At 37.8% G+C, this 18701-nt stretch overlaps 2 protein-coding genes across 2 annotated transcripts in view; one reads left to right on the top strand and one right to left on the bottom strand.

The window, feature by feature from the left end:
* LOC134661010 (protein madd-4) overlaps nt 1-18701 on the top strand; it is a 431812-nt gene that overhangs the window by 269261 nt on the left and 143850 nt on the right. Inside the window, exon 4 of the mRNA XM_063516910.1 lies at nt 11492-11584. Coding sequence (XP_063372980.1) covers nt 11492-11584 — 93 coding nt within the window. The remainder of the gene's footprint in view (nt 1-11491; nt 11585-18701) is intronic.
* LOC134662232 (cilia- and flagella-associated protein 298) lies at nt 1414-7987 on the bottom strand. The gene is made up of 5 exons (XM_063518493.1): nt 7781-7987; nt 5286-5456; nt 4470-4713; nt 2249-2366; nt 1414-1592 (listed from the first exon to the last, which is right to left on the bottom strand). Exons 1-5 carry the CDS (start codon nt 7985-7987, stop codon nt 1451-1453), a joined length of 882 nt encoding a protein of 293 aa, XP_063374563.1. The 3' UTR covers nt 1414-1450.

Raw genomic sequence — 18701 nt, 5'->3', positions numbered from 1 at the left:
CCGTGGAAGTCAGACATACCCTCTGGGCTTCTCCCAGGCCAGTGGGAACCATAAGGGATCCCCACGGGATCCCCCTGGGTCATCAAAGAAAAGGCAAAGACTTACACTCGTAATACTAATTACTACTCATTAATAGTACAAGAAGTGAAAAGTGCAAACAAAATTTGTGTGTGTGTGTGTGTGTAGCGGTAGACTCTGTGTAAACAAACCGCCTTAGTGAATCAATCATAGTGAAAAATTGTCAAAAAACTGTTTAAGGCATACTAGTATATATAAGTTAATCTATGCTTACAAGATGTGCTAGTACTGAACTCTGGCGGCAGAACATAAAGCCCTCTGACAAAATGTTACAAATATCTAATGCTTCAAACGCATCAATTAGCATCAGTCACGTGGCGTTCGTCGGAATGATCAATGGTCCAACGTGACGGCGGCGGCCATTTTATTTCAATCCGTGCTCATGCCTGCAAATTTATAGCTGGGCTTTGGACCGTTTTAAGCGACAGATGGCATTTGTTTAGAGTCCGGTAAATGCAATTTGTCGAAAATTTGTCTGTCATTTTCACGTCGTGGCAATTTCAACTGCTTTCCGAAAATTCGTTGTAAAATGGCCATGCAAAAGTTTACACTTCCTTTTTACGTAGCAAACTTCCGCTGTGGGATATGTAGGTGTATTTGAAATTTAAATAATTGGCAGTAATTTACTTAAAATTCCTACAAGTCTAAAATGATTTATGCCATCTGAAGTCATATTGTCGCCACAAGCGCAAGTAGTTGTACCAATATCTATTAGTAGGTATTGATGGATCAATGACATATGATAGAAACACAATTTTTACTTAGTTGAATTAATATTTAGTAAGTAAGAACATAAACTCCTGGTTACATTGAAAATTATGAAACACTGAGTACTACAATTAAACTATTTAATTCAAATATAAATAATACAATTATAATTAAAGTACTTATACCAAAAACTACTTTCAAAGTTAATTAATATTCACATAATTGCGTTAACAAGGAATACAATGTGTTAAACAACATTACGCCTGCGTGCCACGGTGCCACAGATCGCCCTGTGTGCCCCAAGAACGTAGATGTATAAGCATTTTGAGAAGAAAGTGTACCATTTCCTTATTTTTTGTGAAAGCATCAACTTTTAGTTTGTTTCTCTCTCAAAATCATGAGAACTATCGATATGAAAATGAAAAAATGTTCGTAATTTTTTTTCGGGCTTGTGACGCATTTTCACATACATTTCGTACGGACCGTCACTAAACTGACACCCAAAATTTTTAATAAAAACTGGGGACACTTTTTTTATTTGTTTTAATTAATAATCCTCTTAATTCTGAGTCGAAGTAATCCTGGAGTAATTAAATTCTTGATCAAAAAAAAGTAAACGGTACATTTTCTTTTAAAAAACCCTCTATATTTTAGAATCAAATTCCTACTTCCTAATACCAACAGGCTTCCAAGAGATATCATTCATGCCATGAAACGCCCTCTTCAGGCCCTGGCCGTCAGCCCACTTGGAGTCCAGGAAGTGGTCATCATCGTCCTGTTCCAACTTCTTCCATTCCTCCTGTTTCCTGTGGATAGATGAGCGTTTCTTTTATTTTTTGCCATTTTTAGAAGTGTATATGGGATTACATGTTGTTTGCAGGAAGTGCTATCTAAATTAGATACCTACATGCGATTGTGATTTCCATGGAAGAGTTATTTAATTACTAGTGTGGAACCGGAACATCACAACGACCACTAAAACCAGGCTCGTCAGAACCCTCATATACTGCTGAGACATGGACACTAAGGGCATCCGAAGAACAGAAAGTGAATGCACTAGAGATGTGGTGCTGGAGACGAATGCTGGGTGTATCATGGACTGAGTTCAGGATCAAAGAGCGATTGCTTTCTACGGTCAAAACTCGAATCCTCAACTTCTTTCGACACGTGTCTCGGCGAGACGGAACATATAGAACGTCTAGTTGCGCAAGGAAGAGAGGTGACAGGGCTAGAGGAAGATCGCCAATGAGATGGACCGATCAAATTAAAGCCAGTGTGTCGGCCACAGTAAGCGAATGCTTACAGAAAGCAGCAGAGCTCTATGGGAGGAATGGCGACGTTTCCTTAAGCGAATCGCTCAAAAGTTTACATAATGGCCACGACCACTCTGTCAAGAGTCTAACGAAGAAGAAGAAGAGTCTTATTGCTACGATATAAGGTTCAATTTCAGCGATGCTCTTACCTGTAGGCGTGCAGCATGAGCTGTTTGCGTTCATCTTCGGACAGGACTGGCTCACGCCCGGGCGCGTGTTCAGATGAAGAGCACAGCTTAACGGTCACTTTGGTTTTGTCGTTCTTGCCTGCAAACAGGACAAAACTTACACACGCGTGCAGTCTGCAGCTGACTGCAGAGAGAAGTGACCCCCCTGCATAGAAATTTGTTTGGAGGGGGGGAGGTCACCTCTCTCTGCAGCTGACTGTACACAGAATTGATCAACACGTAAACTGTTGAATGAATTGTCGCCCGCGGTATTTCCGGATCCCTTATAACTTTCAAGAAACGAGCGTAGGTACTCCAATCTTAAAGGCCGGCAACGCAACTCCTCTGATGTTGCAGATGTCCATGGGCGACGGTAATTGCTTACCATCAGGTGATTCATCTGCTCGTTTGCCTCCTATATCCTGCCTGGCCTGGCCTAGTAGCCATCGTTTTTAGAAAATGCCAATCGAATCTTAACTAACGACAATTTTACGTGGCGCTAATATTCGGTACATTTTCACTTTTCGATTGTCAGTTTTGAATAGGTTATTATGTTGGCTACGGCCTGAATATTGATGACTGTGTGTTTGATGACGTAAATTTTTACTTTTCTAATAGCGTTTTTCAATACACAATTTTTTACAGCTTCAGAAAGATCCATGATGTTGAGAAATTTATTCATGAGGCGCTCGAAGTAAACATATTCGACCACTAAAATCACTTAGAAGATCGTGTTGGAAGGAACTACTGGATCCAACTAAGATAATTACATTCGTTCAATGTAATTACTTAGGTGAGGTGATCTTTGTAATGCATGTTTGCTTGTGTATTTCCCTAGGGTATATTTAGACGGTGCTAGAACTCGCATGCGAGTTTCATTACATTGCAGTATTTGATCGGTCGACTGAATTGGATGTAACCTCAGTACTCTCAGTAGGTAGTCCGCATTGTAACTAAGTATAGGAGTCGAAGTGGTCGCCATGGTCTAAATCGGCCGGAAGGATCATCATCATCAACTAAAATTGTATGTCATGTGTATCCGATAGAAATAAAATAAAATGTATACTTAAATAACACCTTCCCGTTAAATAAAAGCTTGTAAAAAACATTAAATTATACTTATTGATTTCAGGTAGATTGTAAACTAAGTAAACAACGTCTCTTTTTTCTCACTTTGTACGGCAATTTTATAGGTGTAATGATAATTATATTGTAACTATTTAAAAATCAACATTAAGTATGTCATTGATAATGAACCGACCAAAAGTACCTACGACTATAATGCTTAGATGGCTTTCAAAGCTATTAAATACCAACAATTTGACGCCAAAACACGAAAATACTCTAAACGCCCGCCATTTTTTATTCTGTCACAATTAATCAATTACTCAGATCGCCCGGAAATTTCTCATTCATTCAGGTTTTAGAGAATTCGCGAAAAACAGGGAAAAATGTTTTTTACAGTCCAACAGCTATTAAACGGGCTTTGCGAATATGTTTCTAAATAAGCGGATTTGTCACGAATGAGGGACAAAAGATGGTGAATAAGCTTGTTATGGTTGGTTAAATTCTGGCGTGTACAACCATTAACAAAGCACTATACTTTTCTTTATGAAACATGCCCATTCATTCAAATGGGATTGTAGATCTGTGGCAAGCTACTTAAATTCATTTTTTGATAGCATTTAAAAGTCAGTTTAGTAGCAAAAACGGCTATAGAATATTTAAATATTTGCTCTGTCTACCTATTACTCTATTTTGTTATACCAGAAAAATATAGCTATACAGGTAATCCGAATAGCTACCTTTCGTTATGTAGCTCCTAACTCAATGATGCATTTTCTGTCCCTAAGGGAGGAAGCTTAATTTCAAAACTAGTTTAGGTTTGACCCAATTGAAACGCGACGGGATTGGGGGAATTATTTCACACCTGTGGTGATGGAGGAACCTCATTACTATAAACTGCACATCGGGTTCATTTTCTGTGACCTTACAAACGCTTGCGAACCTGGCCAGCCAAGCCAAGGTGACAATCGCTTGCGCTTTCCATATTAGTGTGAGAGGGACAATTGCGTTTCGTTCGCTACGGAGCGTTAGCGAACGGCATGTTGTTTACGGGGCCTGATTATAAATGTTTTTGAAAGTCATTCAACGCTCAGTCTTTTATTGAAAACCGTCCGGATCTATCGATTTTATTTTTTACCCAAATGGTCACTCAACAGATTCCCACTGATCAACTTCTTCCCGCACGCCCATAAGCAAGCTTTCACGGGATCCAGGACCTCGTTGGCGGCCTGCGTTCCAGTCAGGTCTTCCACGTTTTCCAGCTCCATGCGAACTGGGTCGTGAGGAGGAAGACCAGCGGGGAATACGATCTTCGTGGCTCCAAGGAGCTCGTCTAAAGCGCGGGCCACGTCTTTCTGAGTTAGAGGTTTACGGTGGTCCACCTGGAAGATGTATTTGTTTGTTTTATAAATTTGCCGTGTGTTCTAACAGGTTTAAAACTTGGGAGAACAAAATATGCTGCCTGATTGACTATTACATATTGATAACTCGTAATATAAATCTTGCGTTTATATATATTTTGTATGGCAGCGTTGGGTTGCAATCTTGAAGCATTTATTTTTAAGTCACTTTTAATGGCATAATGTTCATCGTAACTGTAATCCATTGTAATCCATTGAACATTGATACTAGGAACTTACTTATTGAAATGTGTGTTAAATATTGTAAAGTTCCACTGAAAAGGATAATGGATGAAAGAGGTTGAAAGGGACTAAGTACGCCTCTATTAACGACTTTTAGGCGGATAAAGTTGTAGGCAAAGTACATTTCAAAACCTACTCAACTGCTTAGACACCTCAGCAGTTTTCTTTAGTACCTCCTGAAGGTTCAGTGGTGGTGCGAACCCGCAGTGCCTGCTTGTGTCATCTGTACACTCCACATAGCCCTTGGGGGCATAGCGCTTTGCCCAGGGGTCTTCCAGTTTTTAGCCAAACTAGTAATAGCCAATACGCACCAGTTTCTTATGGACAAACTCCTTAGCCGCCTCCGCTGCTTTCTTTAATACCTCCTGAAGATTAGGAGGTGGGGCAAGCCCGCAACGCCTTCCCATCTCGTCTTTACATTCCACGTAGCCCATGGGCGCACAGCGCGTCGCCCAGGGGTCTTCTAGTTTTAGCTCCTTTATCTGAAACAATTAGGTTTAAACATAGATTTGTTTTTATCAAGGACATATCCTTTTTATAAATCACTAGCGACCCGCTCCGGCTTTCGGGTTAACAAATTATTATACATAAACCTTTCTCTTGAATCACTCTATCTATTAAAAAAACAGCATCAAAATCCGTTGCGTAGTTTTAAAGATCTAAGCATACGTAGGGACAGACAGACAGCGGCGGGGAGCCACTTTGTTTTATACTATGTAGTGATGTCTTACAATCTATTTTTTTGACGAATCACCTGATGGTAAGCAATTACCGTTGGTAATGACACCAGAGGGGTTTCTTGAAGTTTTGAAGGTCGTATTAATCAAAGGTCCCTTTTAAATGAAGATAACCTGGAGTGGCTCTAAAAATTCAGAGCTACCTAACGTTTCGCGACGCCCCTGAAACAACGCTCAAATCAAACGAACCCCTCGCCCGGGACGTCACGCACACAGTTTGGAACTCCTGTTTTAAGTGACAAGATATAGAAACAATTATTTATAAATAAATAAATATTATAGGACATGTTTACACAAATTGACTAAGCCCCACGGTAAGCTCAAGAAAGCTTGTGTTGTGGGTAATCAGACAATGATGTATATAATACCTATACGAATACTTAAATACATAGAAAACAACCATGACTCAGGAACAAAATATCTGTGCTCATCACACAAATAAATGCCCTTACCGGGATTCGAACCCGGGACCGCGGCTTCACAGGCAGGGTCACTACTCACTAGGCCAGACCGGTCGGGTCGTCGGCCGGTAGCTGCTGGATATACAGGGTGCCCAGTAATTAATGGATAACCATCTAACCACCAACAGGGCACCTTAGACTGGTCCAGAAAATGCACTTATAGGTCTAGTAAAAGTTTCGTGGTTTTCGAGATAATCGAACTTTTCTGTCTTTTTTAATAGCTTAAAATTTAGAAAAGTGCGATTATCTCGAAAACCACGAAACTTTTATTAGACCTATAAGTGCATTTTCTGGACCAGCCTAAGGTGCCCTGTCGGTGGTTAGAAGGTTATCCATTAATTACTGAGCACTCTGTATATTAATAATGCCATTAATCAATCAATCAATCTTTTATTGATAAAAATAGAGTATTTTACATGTCTACACATTATTTCTACTACATCAGTACATTATTATTTTATAAATGAAAACATTACTTACACAGAATATCAAATATTATTTCAACTTTAATGCGAATTATACTTAATGTATTAGCTGCACTTCTTACATTACTTTTAATATTAATAGATTTATACGTAGGTACCTAACTAAACATAGCATCACGACTTTTCAGGTCTACGAGTACCTATAAAACCTCTTCCTTTCCTAATAAAACTAAATATCTAATGAAAGGAAACTGTGAAGAGTGAAGACTAGTTTAATAATTCAATTACGTGCGAAAGTATGAAAATAAATCTAGGAAAATAAAGCGCCTTTTAATAATCTTGAAGCGCCTGGCGCCGTGCTTATAGCAATCTTATTAATAGCTACTTTGCTTCTGAGAAAGTGAGGAGCTAAAGGAAATAAGCTCTTATCTTGGACTTTATTAAAAATATCTATACCAAGATTTTGGCATAAAGGGCATATTCAGTTTACATGTAATAATTTCATTTGAAAAAAAAAACATTTTAGATACCTATTCATTATTCAGAGGTTAAAATAGAGTACCTACCATAATTACAGTGTTATAGAGATCGCTCTTATATCTATAATCTTATAGCGATAAGGCCGCTTGTTGTTACCTCTGTCTTCATGTATTATGTGTGTTACTCTGTAAATGTTTTATTGAGGTTGTGCATAAAGTGCACTTGTATTGAATAGTTTTATAAGTAATTCTCTAGAAGTCAAAATATTTTTATTCAAGTCGGCCTAGCAACAAGCACTTTTAAATCACTATAATATTATTATATTATGGAACTATAAAAATGTGCCTACAACTCTTTTTCATAGGGACTTGTGACCACATTTCACTTGGATAGGTGTCTTGTTGAAAAATAGTTCGACCGAATGCTTACAATCAGAACGGGTCCCTATAAGACTTGAGTAACATAACACCACAGGTTTTAGATTATGTACATTGTTGGACACCAGTAGGTAATAAGATGCCATCTCTTGCCGTAATTCGCACGAGAAGGACGAATCAGCATCAGCACGGATTGATATAAAGTTGCTCGTGTCTCGGTAAGACTATTCTAGCTATACTAAATGAACTAACACAGTAAAGTACCTTTAACTAGCCACGCAAAACTAAATCTTGTGCCTATATAAATAACACTTGTTTATCCTTACCTGTTCCTCCGTCAACCCCTGCATCTCAAGCGGCAAGGATGTCCCATGTTTCCCAAGCTCTTCAATCTCGTAACTGATCCTGGTGATCTTCAATCTGCCGTTGTAGATAGCCGTCACGTCTTTTACTACGTCGTCTACCGAACAGTTCACGGTGGTTTCGTACAGGAACTGGTTTTCATCGCCTCTCTTTACAAGAAGAACCACCATTTTGTCCTCAATATTTTTAACTACAGGAAAAACTAGGCACTTGTAGAGATAAGATTTTTTTTAAATAATAAAACCGTGCAATCGCGTTTGACAGTGAAGCGAAATGTAAATTTGAATTATTGATCTAACGGTTACGATGGTAAGCGTTGCTATGGAGACGTTTTGGCAGAAACTGGAACAAGAACGGAATGAATGAAAAGTGAATGTTTAGTTTTTAGGCAATTTGAATCTTATTGTGACTAGTTTACCATTGGTTTTAGTTTTTTAGAGTTAGACCAAGATAAGTCTACAACGATTTTGATAGCACACGCAGTGCAAGTGTTATTTAACGCGTCATAATTTCATAGAAGTTTGACGTTTAAAATAACACTTGCACTGCGTGTGCTATGACTTATGTAGGGTAAATCGTCTATTACTGGCCACATCACAGATGTAGTGCATACTTAATTATTTTCCATCGTATTCTCACGTACCTGGCACCAGAAGCGCTGGTGGCCTAGCGTTAAGAGCGTGCGACTTGCAATCCGGAGGTCGCGGGTTCGAACCCCGGCTCGTACCAATACTACCAATGAGTTTTTCGGAACTTATGTACGAAATATCATTTGATATTTACCAGTCGCTTTTCGGTGAAGGAAAACATCGTTAGGAAACCGGACTTATCCCAATACGGGCCTAGTTTACCCTCTGGGTTGGAAGGTCAGATGGCAGTCGCTTTCGTAAAAACTAGTGCCCACGCCAATTACTGGGATTAGTTGCCAAGCGGACCCCAGGCTCCCATGAGTCGTGGCAAAATGCCGGGACATCGTGAGGAAGAAGAAGAGTATTTTCACGTACCTAATTGCTGATTAACAGTCATTAATATTACCTCATCTCTGCCAGCATGGACCTTTAGTTAATGTAGCGCAAGAGCCACTGGGCCGGAAAATGCGCGGTCCCGGGTTCAGTGCCGGCCTTTCAAACTTTTGTTAATCTCGCGGCTATTTAATGTTGCCTGCCGTGTATTCTCGTCGCTAGCGCATAAAAAAACAAATATAAAAAAATTATAAAGATAAAGTAGGCATATTACAATGTGCTTATGAACGTCAAATAAAGCTACTTACACCGGCTCCAACCCTACACCTCTGCCTCGATAAGGAGGGTATCCCAATATGGGACCGGCAACAAACTCGATAAACACTTTTATTGCTTTCCTCTCCTTTGCATCTTAACCCTTTAAACGCCAAGAACTCTTAAAGGCATCGCATGAAGTCGTGCTTGTGGCGCCAAGAACGCTTTATAAGTGCTATGGCGTACGTTGTCTAAGTAATCGTCAACTTTTCCAGCACCTACGGTTTATATTTTACAAGCTTTTATTTGCAATGTAAGTACTTATCTATGTATGTTTGTACGGGTCAAATCTTGCAAGTCGACCCACTTCCGAACTTCCAATGAAGCTGAAAATTTGCATACATATTTAAGTCGAATGACAATGCAACATTATGGTACCATCAAGCTGATCTGATGATGGAGACAGGACCATAGAAACTCAGTGACACAGATCATATACTTAATACTAGTATCTGTGATAAAACAACGCGACTTAATTGTGTTTGGGGGTTTTAGAATTGTCTTGATGAGTAAGTAAGTATGTATTAGTTGCCTGTGGAAAGACAAACTGACAAATTGGTATGACCAACTATAAATTCTTTGACTAATGTTTGTGTAATCATACAGTCAACTCGTTCTTACGAGAGATCACCTCGCGCTATTCAAGCTATCGGAATTGAGGTGCAGGTTCCGGATTGAAATCAGATACTTGAATAGCTGAAGAGGTCGCTACGCATGAAAAGTCGTAGTTTTTTCAATTACTACTTCATTGTAAGTTTCTACTTTCCGTATGTTTACTTTTCGTCTCGATGAGCCCGCAGTATTACAAATAAAGAGATGTTTAACCCTATTCAAATGGTAGTATTTTATGTAACAGGTGTATTAAAAGGTTATTAAAATTAGTAGATAGGGTCGATTTATTTAATAATTTTGTAAATTGCACTGCAATGAATACTAGTTTCTTTCAGTAGCTTTGTATTCATTTTCTTTTCATTTTTATTTCAAATTTAAGATTAGAGTCCATCTTATCTACCTTTGTACCGACTTTGACTTACCAAAGTGTGGAATCGCCATTTAGTTGGACATTCATGGTGACACTTCAACATTTTAACACTGCTAAGTCTGTCTGTACCGAGGCAACTGGCTCCAACTTACAAAATTTTATGTGCAACTTACAGTAGGTATTGGGGAAAAAATCCAAAAAGTTGAAGAAGTTTTCTATAAAGAATAAAGCAAGCTTTCATTTTGTAAATGGAAATTTTCACATACCTACTTACCTTAATATGAGAAGTTTCCGAAATTTGTATTTGTGAAAATTTCTCAATTTTGGAAACAATCCGACGGCACACCAGTGGTCGGACTCTGTACGGATTTACTTCGGCCTCCTTTTCTACACAAAAACCGTCTAGAAATTACGTTATTTATTGAGTGAAAAAATGGTAAAATTAATTATGCATTGCACACATTGCCATGACAATATTGTGATGAACACAATACTTAAATATTCCAAGTAAATATTTGTCAAAATATACCCTCAAATTTTCTATTCATTCGAAGCGATTGTTCAATTCTAAATTCGAACACATTTCAAATAGTCCGGAATATCCCAGAGCTTACAAGATTTCTGGATATCATCTTTATTACTATTGCCAGAAGGTTCCCTTTACTTTATAGTGGTATTTTAGGATCATCTGAGGACTGAATTGCATAAATTCGGCGAGATTTCAAATTGAAAATCGATCTTACCTATTTGCAAGTTGCTTTTCATTGCAACGGATTGTATTTCTTAAGCGGCTTATGCCGGGTTGGGTATTATTTATAGGTTTGCGATAGTGTGCGGCAAGTTGGATTGTTATTATAATTATTACGATAGGGAGCGTGCATGTAGCGGGCAGCCCCCTGTTTATTGGCCTGAAATTGAAAAAAGTATCAAGCGTAAATAATCTACGCTACAAGATGGCAGAACCTACAACGCGCAAGATAGAGTGCGTGAACTGTAAATGGCAGCGCCTGCTACGTGAAGTGTCAATGTCAAGTTTATGTTTCCGATTCAGGCCAGAAGATGGCAGATCCTCCAATGCGCACGGTCTCTATTGTCTCTATAAGAGTTTTGTCAGTTGTTTAGTATGGGAAACAGACATTGAAACTTTTTAAATGGTCTTATTTATTATTTATCACTTCCCCCCACTAATGATAGAGAGATAAATAATGATGTAAAAATGACATTAATTTATAAAGTTTTAATATAGGTGTCTTGGAAATCGCACATTTTCATGACTCAAAAGCCAAGTTTAATTCATGTTTTCAGATTCAAATTTTTTTTAACTTTAACTGTTAGAAGAAAAATAGTATTTAACATTTTCCAACGTGGAAATTACTTTTAAAGCAAGGTTTAAAGTTTATGTTTCATTGTTTCAGATATCAGGGGGCAGCACGCACAGACACGGGCACGATATCTCAACAGAGGACCCGGACCTCAGCGAGCATGACAACTCAACACATCATGGCAAGGTTAGTTACAACATCAACCAACCAGGCCAACGTAACGAGACATTTCCATCTTCACCATTTAGGGCCACCCTACACTAGCTTTATGCTAACTCTATGGCTGCTGCTCGACGCAACGTTGGCGCAACTGCACAGCGACGCCATTTTTCATAGGGCTGACTAGACGCCGACGCTCAAAAGACGCTAGTGTGGGATAGCCTGATGGTTGGCAGTCCTCAACTGTGCATTTCTTCAGAAACCTGCCTCGCACAGCTTAACTGTGGAATGAACTGTACGGCTACCATCAGGTACCATTAGTTTGTCACTGACATAAACGCCGTCGAGAACTTAATTTACATCTCGCTCGCACTCGCTTATTAGTGCAAACGGGATGTATAGAAAGTAAATTACTTTCTCGACGGCGTTTATCTCAGTGACAAACTGATGGTAACCGTACTGTCGCTCGCGGTCTTTCCAGACGGAGACCTTCATAACTTCAAAGAAAATAGCGGACAGTCGCCATCAAATATATCGGAGCGGCTAAGGCGCTCACAAATATCTGAGCACGCCTCTATTGTCAGGGCGTTAGAGTGCATGTTCAGATATTGTGAACGCCTTGGCCGGGCCGCTCTGATATATCTGATGGCGACTGTAAGTATATTTTCGCGATGCAAACATATAATGAGACATAACACACCAAAAAGTGAACTGTAATTTCAATAAAATCAAGTAACAAACTAAATACGGACAGTAATTGCCGGACTTTGTGAATTAGATACGGAAAATTCAAGCTGCCATTCTGATTAAATAATAAATGCCGAATTTCCCAAATTCGCTATCGGTTCAATAATAGATCTGCTAATTCCAAATTCAAACTAGATCAGAAATTCCCCGCATTCTAATCAAATATTTGATTCGCGAAATGAAACTCTAAGTTTTAGAAGATAAAGTCGTTTGTGAAAAAATGAAACGGTAACGGCGGTTGACAAATTGAAGTTGGTAGCCCTGGGGGTTGGAATTTACATATGGCACTATGTCAGTTGTTTCGTTCGTTATAAAGGCGCGAGTCATGATAGTGAGGGTGTTAAGTGAAATGACCTTTTTTTGCTTGATTAAAGCATGAAACTTGGCACAGTTGTTCCTTATATCAAAATAAGCCGATTAAGATCGGTAGCCCGAGGGACCCCCCGCTTAAGCCCGAGAGGGGGGGGGGTCAAGTAGCGCCCCGCCCGGCTTCATTCTAAAAATTCTAACAGGCCCCGTTTAGCTAATAGGTCATATTTGGTATCAATTTCGGATAAATCAATAACGTAGAATTCATTTCTGGTATAAAAAATTGCAATTAGTTGAAAAAAACATAAAAAAAACACAAAAAATCTATTTTTTCAAGTGTAATTTTTGTTTTTTATTTATTGTCAAAATTAAACTGCTTGGTTTTTCTACATACAAAAAATATGACAATAAAGCCTATTTAATGCAGATTTTAAAAACATAACTTTTACTAACCTTTATTAAAAGGAAATTGCATAAAAAAACTTATATCGTCTCGCGCCGGTGAATATCTTTTTACCGACATCGGCATCGATATAGACAACATCCGAAGTGCACACTCTGGAGACCGATTAAATGTATTGTTTATTGTTGTAGATTCTATTATAAAGATAGAAAAGCGTACAATTTTTTTTAATGTGTCGTTCAGTGAAAAAGGGACCTTAAAAAAATTATCACAGCCAGCCTCGTGTTTGTATAGAAGCATACTCGTATTTAGTTAGTGCCAACCACTCCATGGACTCCATGGTCCCTGTTCTCAATTAATAAGAAGTAAACTGTAAGTATTCTTTAATATACTTGCTTATTACATTATACCACACTTTAATTTTGCGTCTTGTGTATTAATACAGTTCCTTCCCCCGACACATGAATGGGTACATTTCGTCATTCACGTATATATGTCAGTTTCAACCATATTCTGGCCACAGCAGGGTTGTCAGAACAGTTTGGAAACAGTCGTCTGCTCCTTGCTTTCATTCTCAAGAAGACGGACTGAGCAAGTTTAAAGAGGAACTAAAGTCTGACCCCAAACATATAATCCTATCCTGATAAGGCTGCTTCTATTTCAGTAGTCGATTCATGTAAAGAATTATTTCGGGCATTTTTTAATTATTTACCAACGGCTTTATCTGTAAGTATCACTTTACTTTGCTTTACAAGGTTATTTCACCTATCTTCATATAAAGGTATAATAAAGTTTTGGCGAATGCTATTTATTTACTGCTATTGCTCCATCCTGTAGGAGCTTGAATCCTTGTATCGGCCAGGCTAAAAAGGGTCCATGCTTAGATCTCACTTTTATACACCTTATATTAAATGGGGAACCCGGGTTCAAATTCTAGAAGGCATTTATTTGTCTGTTTATCGTGAATACTTGTTCCTGAATTATCTATGGATGTTTTGAAAGTATGTATCAAATATATATGATATATATCATGTAGTACCCACATCACAAGTCTTATTGAGCTTACAGTATTACAAGGTCGATCGAGAGAATGCTTGGAATACGAGTACGACTCCTGGTTTTTCAGGGCCCGATAGAAATAAATTTAGAGTTTAATTTACCATGACGGTAAGCTTCACTTATAACCACTGATCTTTTAGTGAAACTCATTTCTTTACCACTAGGTAAATAATTTTGAGACACTGTGTTGACAAAACTTCGAAGAGTTAAAAGTCCTTATTTATGCCATCGCGAAATTGTGTAGAGAAACATGTCACAAGTAATGTTCCTCGTGAGATTCCGAATACTCCAAGAACCATGAAAAGTCCGATTCATTTAATATGATGGCCCTAGTTGCAGATGCTGTAAATCAGTCATACGCACAGTAGACACGAACGTAGTCATAGCAGCTAGACTAGATTCATGCGTACGAATATTTCCCCAACTACAGGAATTGTGGGCTCACGTTGACACAGTGGAAAACACAATTATATCACATGACACACCATTGTATCCAGGTCAGGGAATTATATTTTAAGCTAATAAAATTATCTATTCTATAAGCTAAGTAAACTATCTTTTATTTACCCTAAAAGAGCGGAAGTCTTACCCCTGTTTCGAGCATTCAGTGGAAAGGGGAGAAAAAGTGAATTCGAAGCATGGAATCTGTTCAGAGTTCAACCAAACCACTACAAGGATTCAAGCTCTTACAAGATAGAGCAATAGCAGTGGCTAAAAGCATTCCCCTAAAATACTAAAATGTTATTATATGATCGGTAATAAGTGCAATATTGAAGAAGGCAAGTTACACCGGGATATTTAAATGAAGAGTTGTATAATGTTATACCTGTTCTATGAGATTAAGTCACTGCTAAGTTATTTTATTATTAAATTCCATAATGTATACCTACTTCTAACAAAAGGGAGCCATATAAATGCCCTATTACGCACAGTGTACCGAGGGGTTGATGTTTAGGGTCAGACGTTAGTTCGTCGTCAAACTTGCTCAGTCCGTCAGACTTCTTGAGAATGGAAGCAAGAAGCAGACGACGGGTTCCACACTGGTCTGACACCTGCTTTGGTCAGAATATGGTTGAAACTGACCAGAAGTAAATGCAAACCGGAATAAAAAACGCGATGCAACTACATGAATGATGAAATGTACGCATTTATGTGTCTGGGGAAGGAACTGTATTCCGACACAAGACGCAAAATTAAAGTGTGGTAGGGTAATTCGCCAGTAACTGGCCACCCAAAACCAAAAATTCATTTTAGGCTAGCCAGTGGCCAGTTATTGAAAGCTGGCCAGTTTTTGGAACCTTACTAAAATGAATTCTGTTTATAGGTGAAGAGAATTCATTTTTAGTTTAGAGCGGCTAGTTATTAAAGCGGCCAGTTACTGGCAAATTATTCTATAATGTAATAAGTAAGTAGATTAAATAATACTTACAGTTTACTTCTTATTCATTGAGAACAGGGACCATGGAGTCCATGGAGTGGTTGGAATTAACTATGCTTCTATACAAAAGAGAGGCTCTATGATAATTTTTTCCAAGGTCCCTTTTTTCACTGAACGACACATTTTTTTTCTAATCAAATATTATGTACGCCTTTCTATCTTTAATATATGATCTACAATAATAAACAACACATTTAGTCGGTCTCCAGAGTGTGTACTTCGGATGTTGTCTATATCGATGCCTATGTCGGTAACAAGATATTCACCGGCGCGGGACGATATATGTTTTTTTAATGCAATTTCCTTTTAATAAAGGTTAGTAAAAGTTATGTTTTTAAAATCTGCATTAAATAGGCTTTATTATCATATTTTTTATATGTAGAAAAACCAAGCAGTTTAATTTTGACAATAAATGAAAAACAAAAATTACACTTGAAAAATTAGATTTTTTGTGTTTTTTTTATTTTTTTTTCAACAAATTGCAATTTTTTATACCAGAAATGAATTTTACGTTATTGATTTATCCGAAATTGATACCAAATATGACCTATTAGCTAAACGGGGCCTGTTAGAATTTTTAGAATGAAGCCGGGCGGGGCGCTACTTGACCCCCCCCCCTCTCGGGCTTAAGCGGGGGGTCCCTCGGGCTACCGATCTTAATCGGCTTATTTTGATATAAGGAACAACTGTGCCAAGTTTCATGCTTTAATCAAGCAAAAAAAGGTTCGACCTTTTTTTGTTACTTAAAACCTTAACTATGAGAAGAAGCGGGGAGTATGCTGTGTCTTCAGTTCTGGGGCCCATTTCTCAAAAGCTTGTAACTTGTATGCGGATGTCACTTTTTGACAGCTTTTGTTAGAAAGGGATTCCACTTGTAATACAAGTTACAAGCTTTAGAGAAACGGGCCCCTGATATCGGTCTATGTTTAAGTTGACAGAGAATAAAAACAAGTTACTGTCAAAAAGTTTTTGTGAGACACTTTTTTTCCTATTTGTACTTCCTATATGCATGTCTGTCAAGTAGGTAATACTTCTCGAGGCCTTTCTAATGAATTATAAAGGTACTATAACATGTCGATAAGTATAACCTAGTGTCGTAATCGCATATTAAAATTTGCAAGAGAACCCAAGTACAATCGCCGTCTCTTCTCCCTTGAACCACACCCTAGCTTAGTGCAAACGTATGCACGCGATTATAAATTCTCGCCCCGTAGCTCGTTTTAACCGTTACCTTGTTTCTCGCAAATACAGGGCTTGTGGTGGATTTTTACGACTACCATCGTTGTTTCTTGGGTGGATCAACTTTTTTGTGTTATTGTTCTGTCCCGTTATCCAAGGGTCGATTACCTACTTATAACGTTAATAGATGGCATATAACCCCTTTGTTGTTCATTCCGTTCTATTTATGTAGTAACGAACACATAGGGTATAGGGTACCTATCTAATCATCATTTATATTTTAATGGATATGCGAATATGTAGGATTTTTACTGTACCACCACATAACAAACCAAAGGACATCATGTGGGATTGGATTTTAATACAAAAACTTATAAAAACAATAAGATCTATTGAGCCCTTGTAAGTTAATAAAGAACCACATAAGAATACCTGATTATACTTATTAATAAACAAAAATTATTCAAAAAGTATTATACCCTTCGTGTTTGGAAAATATAAAAGTGACAAATCCATGTGCTACTTTTATTCTTATACTCGTACTTATAGCGACTATTGCGTACTATTTTTAGCATCCTAAGCTCCTTCACAGTGGAATATTCTCGAGCGTTTTTATAGCGCTTCATTCCGCGTAATAATTATAGTGCAACGGTTTGAGCGGACTATAAAACGCTACGCCTGTGCCTTGGGCCACACAACAGACGTACACTCGTGATTGTAAATTGGCGCGCATTTTTATTATGTCGTTGGCTTTGTTGTTATGATACTAGACTATTGAAGCTGTGAGTGTATCTTTGTGACATACAGAGCGTTTGAGATTTTGCATCTTGTCCTATCGCTCTCAAAGTCGATGTTAAAGAAGTAAACTTTATATTTATTTAGTAATTTATTCTTTTATTTCACGTATATAGAAGATTAAATCAATATATAATGATTTTCAAAAATGTTACAATTTACACCTAACAAACCAAAACCTTAATTATTAAAAATAATATCTACAATTAACCCAAAGCAAACTTCAACCTACACTAAGTAAAATAAAATAAAATAACCTACCTCGCTAAAATTTAATTTAAAATGCACTACATAAATGTTAGACGATACTGTACATCTTATGCGCAGTATGTTGTAGAGTTATTCAGATGTGATAATGAGTAATGTGGGTTTTAATTTACCAGTATATGTTGTTTTGTAAGTATACGAAATTACCTAACGCATATAATTATGTGCATTGAGTTGTTTTCGACCCACTGGAATAAAATGAACTACTTCTACACATTAAAATAGTTCAGACTAAAAATCTTGTTCTAAGCATAAAAGTAATGTGGGTTAAATTATAAATAACTAGCGACTCGCCCCGGCTTTGCATGGATAATTCAACGAATTTACACAAAACCTTTGTATATTCACACGAAAACCTTCCTCAAGAATCACCTATTAATAGGTGAAAACCGCATGAAAATCCGTACAGTAGTTTTTGAGTTTATTGCGAACATACAGACAGACAGACGCGGGAGGGGACTTTGTTTTATAATATGTATTGATATTGATAAAAACCCTAAATAAGTGTAATCTCCTGTGTTTTGTACCACACCCCGTATGAATACTCGCGTATGTTTGCGATTGTAAATTCGCGCCCGTTTCTTTTACCTTGTTTGGCGTCGCTTTTATAACAGTACTGGAGCCCGATTCAGATTTAACAAATTGTTACGGTTTTGTTCTTATTTTTTAGTACATGGAAAACCAACAGCGCTACATATATCCAGAAATTACAATAGAATCTCAGAGCCAATTATTGGTTCTCACTTATTCTGAGAATACCTTGAAGATTGCTCACTGATTTCCTGCATGGCTGCATGCTAAAATTGCTAAATGAAGTGAACGTCATGCGTGTGACGTGTGTCAATCACCAATGTAAATTGTTTATGAATACTTACTATGACTATGACGTATGACGATCTATGCTGGGTCTATGACGATCGTCAAAGTCGTATCAAAACCAGATCAAA

Source organism: Cydia amplana, chromosome 2 (assembly GCF_948474715.1).
Source record: "Cydia amplana chromosome 2, ilCydAmpl1.1, whole genome shotgun sequence".
NCBI lineage: Eukaryota > Metazoa > Arthropoda > Insecta > Lepidoptera > Tortricidae > Cydia > Cydia amplana.
The sequence above is the reverse complement of the archived record's forward strand: the minus strand, read 5'-3'. Positions and strand labels throughout refer to the sequence as shown.

What these genes read in the sequence shown, in the direction of transcription:
- LOC134662232 (XM_063518493.1), bottom strand. Translation starts at nt 7,987, where the DNA reads ATGGTGGTTCTTCTTGTAAAGAGAGGCGATGAAAACCAGTTCCTGTAC. An exon ending in TCTGTTGAGTGACCATTTGG is followed by an intron (nt 2,367 to 4,469) that starts GTAAAAAATAAA and finishes TCCTGTTTGCAG; the next exon opens with GCAAGAACGACAAAACCAAA. An exon ending in CTCATGCTGCACGCCTACAG is followed by an intron (nt 1,593 to 2,248) that starts GTAAGAGCATCG and finishes ATCTATCCACAG; the next exon opens with GAAACAGGAGGAATGGAAGA.